At 42.5% G+C, this 8,217-nt stretch overlaps 1 protein-coding gene across 3 annotated transcripts in view; it reads left to right on the forward strand.

The window, feature by feature from the left end:
- Nucleotides 1-8,217, forward strand: part of tmem104 (transmembrane protein 104) — a 105,157-nt gene that overhangs the window by 58,758 nt on the left and 38,182 nt on the right. For all 3 annotated transcript variants that reach the window (XM_003217220.4, XM_008104483.3, XM_008104482.3), the window contains exon 9: nt 8,118-8,211. In XM_003217220.4, the coding sequence (XP_003217268.1) occupies nt 8,118-8,211 (94 nt within the window). The remainder of the gene's footprint in view (nt 1-8,117; nt 8,212-8,217) is intronic.

Genomic DNA, 8,217 nt, shown 5'->3' on the forward strand with positions numbered 1-8,217 from the left:
TTGGATTCCACCAATTTAAGTAACTTCAGACCAATCTCTAACCTCCCTTTCTTAGTCAAGGTCTTGGAGCGGGTGGTTGCCTCTCAGCTCCAGGGATTCTTGGAAGATACTGATTTTCTGGACCAATCGCAGTCTGGCTTCAGACCTGGGTACAGCACCGAGATGGCTTTGGGCGTCTTGGTGGATGACCTCCGCAGAGAACTGGACAGGGGGAGCTGGTTCTCAGCCGCTGGACATCTCAGCAGCTTTCGATACCATCGACCATGATATCCTTCTGGGACGGCTCTCCGGGATGGGCCTTAGGGGTACTGCTTTGCAGTGGCTCCAGTCCTTCCTGGAGGGTCGCTCTCAGTTGGTGAAGCTGGGGGATACCTGCTCGGACCCCTGGCCATTGACCTGTGGGGTCCCGCAAGGTTCTATTCTCTCCCCCATGCTTTTTAATATCTACATGAAACCGCTGGGCGAAGTCATCAGGAGTTTTGGAGTTCGGTGCCATCTCTACGCAGATGACACCCAACTCTACTATTCTTTTCCACCTAAATCCAAGGAAGCCCCTCGGATACTGGACCATTGTCTGGCCGCTGTGTTGGTCTGGATGAGGGCGAACAAGCTGAGACTTAATCCTGACAAGACAGAGGTCCTCCAGGTCAGTTGTACATCTGATCGGGGCATAGGATGGCAACCTGTGCTAGACGGGGTCACACTCCCCCTGAAGGCACAGCTCCGCAGCTTGGGGGTTCTCCTGGACTCAGCCCTGACACTTTACGCTCAGTTGTCGGATGTGGCTGGGAGGGCCTTTGCACAATTAAAACTTGTGCGCCAACTGCGACCGTACCTCGAGAAGTCAGATCTGGCCATGGTGGTCCATGCCTTTGTTACCTCTAAACTGGATTTTTGCAATGCGCTCTACGTGGGGCTGCCTTTGAAGATGGCCTGGAAACTGCAACTAGTACAACGCTCGGCAGCCAGGCTTCTAACTGGAGCGAATTACAGGGCGCACTCAACTCCCCTGTTTAAGGAGCTCCATTGGCTGCCATTTATTTTCCGAGCCCAATTCAAGGTGCAGGTTATCACCTACAAAGCCCTAAATGGTTTGGGACCCACCTACCTTTGTGACCGCATTTCCCCCTATGAACCTGCACTGTCTCTTCGCCCATCAGGGGAGGCCCTCCTCTCGCTCCCACCACCCTTGCAGTCGCAGTTGGTGGGGACGAGGGAGAGGGCCTTCTCCGTCATGGCCCCCCCCCCCCCCCCCCGGCTCTGGAACTCTCTCCCCAGGGAGATCAGGCAGGTCCCTACCCTCCTTACTTTTCGGAAGAGCCTGAAAACTTGGCTCTTCCAACAGGCCTTTGGCGAGTAATCTCCATAGTAAAGGATCGACCTGTTGCCTATTTTATCTTTATTGCACTCCCAATTTTTTAGCCAGCAATAGTCCCTTGTGTACGCCTTCCCCAGCACTTTAATGGGAACAATTAGCTCTGGTATCTACCTCTCCCTGATGGTACTGACACTACTTGCACTTTTGGCCCAGTTCTTTTTGGAACCAACCCAGGATTTTATCAGTATATTTATTGTATGTGACCTCATTTGTTTTATGATTTGTTTTATTGTTGATTGGCTTGTTTTATTGCTATGTTTTTATATTGTCTGATGTCTGGGCTTGGCCCCATGTAAGCCACCCCAAATCCCTTTGGGGAGATGGGGTGGGGTATAATAATAATAATAATTATTATTATTATTATTATTTTTTATATATATATATATATATTACTAATAATATTACCATATAATGATATAGTACAATATAGTAATTTAATGCTTATATTGTGCTATGCTAATCATATATTTTATGGTCATTTGATTTGTAAGCCGCTCTGAGTCCCCTTCGGGGTGAGAAGAGCAGGATATAAATGTAGTAAATAAAATAAATAAATAAATACCTACTCCTGGAAACATTCCTATGAGTCTGAGGCATTTTTTTTTGTTCCAATTAAAAATGCATTGTGTTCTCACAAGGTGAGAAAATACTCCTGAAGTCACACAATGCATTTTTTTAAAATCCACATAGAATTAATATTGTAAATGACTACTTCTCCAAAAAAAGGACTTTCTGGATTGATCAAACTTCATCATAGATTCATAGAATCATAGAGTTGAAAGAAGCCGCATGGACCATCTAGTCCAACCCCATTCTGCCATGAAGGAAAAGCACCATCAAAGCACCCAAATTATTATTATTATATTGATTTATACCCCGCTTTATCTCCCCAAAGGGGACTGAAGTGATGGTCATCCAGCTTCTCTTTAAAAGCCTCCAAAGAACGAGCCTCCACCACACTCCGAGGCAGAAAGTTCCACTGTTGGACAATTCTTACGGTCAGAAAGTCTTTTCAAATGTTCAGGTAGAATCTATTGCTCTGAGTTCTAGTCTCCAGGGCAGCAGAACATAAGCCGGCTCCCCCTTATGACATCCTTTCAAATATTTAAATATGGTGATCGTGTCTCCTCTCAACCTTCTCTTCTGCAGCTCTTTAAGCCGCTTCTCATAGGGCATGCTTTCCAGACCTTGCCCCGTGACTGAAATAATAAAACTTAGCACACTTGAACCTATACAAACAGTTGCTTATTTTGTTAGAATATGGTTCAAACCTATATGACTCAGTTTACTAGTACTAGCCATTTGATGAATTAGTGACTTAAAAGAATAAAAGTAAATGCTAGATAATTTACACAATACTGTGCCACCAGTTAAAAACCCATTTTCATGTTAATCGGATTAACGCTTTTAATAATAAAATTAAAATAGGCATATTATTTGAGAGACATTTCAGAAATTTGGATGTGAGATTGCTAGTTGATATAAAATAAGTCTTCATTAATTATTCTTAATGTTATTTTAATTGTGCAAAATTGCATAGAATTAAAATTACTAACATGATCTTTAAAAATGAAAGCTGAGTTGATGAATTCTTGATTACTGTGTTGAGGAGTAAAATGATTCAGGATAAGTGCTATATAGACAGAAGCAGTCACTAAGTATGATGTGGTGAGATCTGTGTTATCTCCTGTTATTTCTAAAAAGTTTAATAGGAAGTGAGGGGAGGCCCTAAAAGGTTATGAGTGAGCTATCTTTTCAGATGGAAGTGATGCACACATATTTCGTCCATCCACTGGACGAGGCAATACATACATTCATACATACATACATACATAACTTTATTATGGTCCATGGACCCGCAGCTGTCAAGTGAACAACATACAAGAGTTTACAGAACAGTCAAACTGGGAAGACTGCTTAACAAACACAAAACTACGCAATGTCAGGTCCTTCCAATGACAAAACAGCAAAACTGTAAACAAACGATCAATGGCAAAGGACATCTTATTGAAAACTGGAATTTGGTCCTTGACCCAAAAAAGCTGGTGTTTATCAAAGTCCCCAAACCAGGAAAGCTGGTCAGTTTGGAAGATCGCAAAACCCATGTGCAAAACCCATGTATTTAGATAATGATCAAACGCATGTTGATGTTATAGTTTCCCTTGTTGACCCTAACATAGCTAAATTTGTTGTAAGAACCAGAGACCTTTTTCTAAAACAAGGCATGGTTATTACAATATTTTTTAAGCAGGTTCTTACCCAAAAGGTCCCTGATGACATAATGTCAGCAGAGGAACAGAAATCAGATATGAAGGAGGACAATGAACAGAGGTTCTACTCCCATAAGGCCCAAGCAGTCCGATCCATAAATGGAGGGGACGGCACTCATGGTCACGGTTCTCTGTTTAGTGCTGAGGAACAGTCCCTGATTGCATCCTTTGCAGATATGCCAGGGAAGGAGCAAAGCCAAATCATAGAAAGGCTGGAGGCACTAAGTTGCCTTTTGAGGAAAATTCATACAAAATGCCAGTACTCAGATGACAAAGAACTTAAGGAAACAATTGAGCAATACAAGGTATCTCACAATGTAAGCCTGCTCTGTAGGTGATTTTTATTTTTATTTTTGTTCTTTTTTAAAAAAAAAAAATAACATAATACCTGTTTGCACAGTTGTCTCTTCTGGTGGGCTAGCTAGATGGTTCCACCTGAAGAAGAATTGTGTAATTGATTTCGCCCAAATGGAAATTATAAATCCGTCTACAATCAGTCATCCCATTCCAAAAAGATTTCTCTACTCTCTAAACTTCTTCTAGACTCTTGATTCAAAAATATGCATACATGGACTAGAAACATGCTTTTGTGTGTTCATTTAATTGAGAATAGTTTTATTGATTGTTTTAATATTCTGTTTTGTAATGGATATTGCTAGCTTGTTTAATTGTTATAAAAACAATAGCTATATTTACTGATTTTGCATATTTTAATCAATATAGCTTTAATAATTGATAAGCTGTCTGGAGACCCAGTATTTGATGATGATGATGATGATGATGATGATGATGATGATGATGATGATGATGATGATAGTAGTAGTAGTAGAAGTAGTAGTAATGGAGATATGGGAAACAGATGTTAAAGGCTGTCAAACTTAACAAATAGGTTTCGAGTTAGAAATGAAGGAAAAATATATATATAGGTAAAGGTTTTCCCCTGACTTTAAGTCCAGTCATGTCTGACTCTGGGGGTTGGTGCTCATCTCCATTTCTAAGCCGAAGAGCCGGCGTTGTCCGTAGACACCTCCAAGGTCATGTGGCCGGCATGACTGCATGGAGCGCCGTTATCTTCCCGCCGGAGTGGTACCTATTGGCATGTTTTCAAACTGCTAAGTTGGCGCGCATATATATAAATAAATTGGGGGATTGACTAATTGTGTGAGTTATGAACTTATGAGCAAGTAACATGCCATTATATTCAATCTTACTTATTATGACTAGTTTTATTTCTGGTGATTTAAATAGTTTAACTTATTATGTATTTTATTATTATTTATGTTATTGTTTTGTTGTAAGCTGCTCAGAGTCTCTTTGGAAGAGGGGTGGGATATGAATAAAGCTTCATTCATTCATTAATTGAATGATTGAGATTGAGGCCCGGATTGAGATTCCATCTCCTCCTCCCCATCCTGCCACACCAATTTTTGCTCGGTCTAGGAGACTCATGGAACCTGCTAGGTTCTTGAATGCCCTTAAGGGCCTGAGAACTGTGTGCATCACTCTCAATGAGCTAGTCAACACCTGGAACGTCAGTTTGTTGGCTGCCTTGGATGAGATTGCCCCCAGACGCCTCCTTCGCCCTCACCGGAATCGCTCCCCCGGTACACTAATGAGCTACGGACGATGAAGCAAGCACGAAAGCGGCTGGAACATCGGTGGCGACGGAAACCCGACGAGGTGTCACTGTCCGCTTTCAAGGCTTTTTGCAGGTCCTACGAATCAGCCATCAAGGATGCTAAAAAATCTTACAATTCCTCCTTAATAGCCTCTGCTAGATCGTGCCCAGCTCAAGTATCGTTCGTGCTTTGACCAGTCCGGCTCCCTTAGTCCAAAAACCCAGCAACCACGGCTCTTACAGCAGAGGCATTCCAGAAGTTTTTCACTGATAAAATTACCGTGCTTCGGCAGGAACTGCCCCCTACAGTTGATACCTTAAGTGAGCTTGAGACTTTGTGGCCGCTTAGTGGGCCTATCTTTGACCGATTTACTCCGCATGACAAGGAAGATGTCGCTAGAACCTAGCTGTTGCAAAACCAACCACCTGTTCCCTTGATCCATGTCCCTCCTGGCTGGTAAAGAGCTGCCTGAAAGGTCTACTCGATCCGTTGAGTAATATAATCAATGGCTCTCTTGAACAGGGGGTCTTCCCAGACAACCTAAAAGAGGCAAGGGTTCGTCCCTTGCTAAAGAAGCCGAGCTTGGATCCCATGACCCTTGCCAACTATCGTCCTGTCTCCAACCTCCCATTCTTGGGTAAGATGATAGAGTGGGCTGTACTGGGACAATTGCAACAATTTCTGGTTGATACAGCTGGCCTGGACCCTTTCCAGTCAGGCTTCCGCCCTGGCCATGGGACGGAGGCAGTCCTGGTTGCCATTACAGATAAACTTCATTGCCAGTCTGATAGCTGCGGATCAGTGCTACTGGTACTTCTCGACCTTACCGCAGCTTTTGACACCGTTGACTACGATCTAATGATTCACCATCTCGCCATGTCCGGAGTTCACGGTCAGGCCCTCAATTGGTTCAACTCATTTATGCGAAACCGGAGCCAATGCGTGGAGTATATGGATCAAGTCTCTGACAGATCTCCCCTCCTATGTGGGGTACCCCAAGGTGCAATTCTCTCCCCTCTTCTCTTCAACATCTACGTTAGACCCCTTGCTAGTTTGGCTCGGAGTTTCGGCCTAGACTGCTATCAATATGCGGACGACACCCAACTCCTTCTGCGCTTGGAGCCTGGAGCAACGTCAATACCAGACAATTTCACCTTATGTCTGGAGGCTATGTCGAACTGGCTGCGTGCTAGTAGACTGAAGGTGAACCCGGCGAAGACTGAGATTCTCTGGCATGGCCACTAGACTGGTCTGACCCACTTGCTACCCACCTTCGATGGTGCTGCCCTATCTCCTTCGCCTACCGTTAAGAGCCTGGGTGTCGTTTTAGATTCGCAGCTGACAATGGAAGCTCAAGTCGCTGCTGCCAGCAAACAGGCCTTTTTCCACCTACGACAAGCGAGGCAACTGGCACCCTATCTATCTGATGAGGCTCTGGCAACAGTCATCCATGCCACAGTCACGTCCAGGCTGGACTATTGCAACGCCCTGTATGTTGGCCTTCCGATGTCCACGACCCGAAAGCTCCGTATTGTTCAGAATGCGGCAGCCAGGCTACTCACAAGAACACCCATGAAATGCCATATAACGCCAGTGCTGCAGCATCTGCATTGGCTTCCAACTGATTACCGTGGTCTATATAAGATGCTAGTTCTGACCTTTAAAACTCTTTACGGCCAGGGCCCATCGTACCTTAGGGACTGTCTCTCCTTCTCCCATCATCGGAGGTCGCAACGACCATCCCAACGAGACTTACTTTATGTACCGGGTCCTAGAGAAGTGCACTTGGAAAGAACCAGACACAGAGCTTTTTCTATTTCTGCCCCTGCCTTATGGAATGCCTTGCCGCCCTATATGAGAGCCATGTGTGAGTTAGGGCCTTTTACCCTAGCACTCAAGACCTGGCTCTTTACTAGAGCTTTTAATCTATGTTAATTTTATCAATATTTGTATGTATGTATTTTTATCCTTTACAATTTTATCTTGTAAATCACCTAGAGCATCGTGGATAGAGGGCGATTAATAAGTAATTAAATGATGATGATGATTAAAGGTAGAAGTGTGATTATATACTATCTCATAAAGGGAGTAGACTAGTCAAAATTAAAAAATCATCCTTCAGAGAGTGAGAGGTCTGCAGATTACTTATATTAGTAGAATAGTTTTTATGTTTGTTCATTAGTTTTTGTTTTATGTATTGGTTTGACTTAGCAGTTTTATCAGCTTTTGTAGGCTAGTGTTTTATATTAAGAAAATATGCTTGCTTTTTGTGTTTCATGAATTTGTTTTGTTGCACGTGGCTTTGTTTGTATGATGCTATGCTTGTCTTACTGAATAAGAATGAATATAAAAAAGAAATGAAGGAAAAAATGGCTGCTTTAGAAATAGTCTTCTAAAGTGGAAAATCCTTTAATGATTTTCAAACAAAGTTGATTGATCCTTTTTTGCCTCTCCATAAATGTGTTCCATTTGTTTATTATATGCTGGCTGCTATTTTTTGTTCATGATTTAGTGTAGATACTTAAAATATTAAAGTTATATTGCATCATTTTAAATCTTAAACACTTCACTGTGAAAACATCAGATTGTGAATCATACTGGGACAGTTTGCAACAAGCGTCAATTTTAAACTGATCACAGAAATTAATTCTTTAAGAAGAAAGTGTAATGTTTATAACATTAGGTAGCTGCCTCCATCAGAACTCACGTGAATTGTTTGAATAATGGAAATATAATCTGTGATAATAGGGGCAATTTATGTGCATTGTGCAAAGTTGTCCAGGAAAACTTTACTTTTTGAACAATGTCCATGATTGTTCTAAGTCTGTACTCTTTCTATCATTCTTTCAGGCAGCATTTACCCTTCTCTTGGGTCCATTCACATTTTTTAATGTGCAAAAGACTAAGTATCTGCAGATCATGACATCGTTGATGCGATGGATAGGTAAGT

The sequence above is a fragment of the Anolis carolinensis genome, chromosome 2 (assembly GCF_035594765.1).
Source record: "Anolis carolinensis isolate JA03-04 chromosome 2, rAnoCar3.1.pri, whole genome shotgun sequence".
NCBI classification, from domain to species: domain Eukaryota; kingdom Metazoa; phylum Chordata; class Lepidosauria; order Squamata; family Dactyloidae; genus Anolis; species Anolis carolinensis.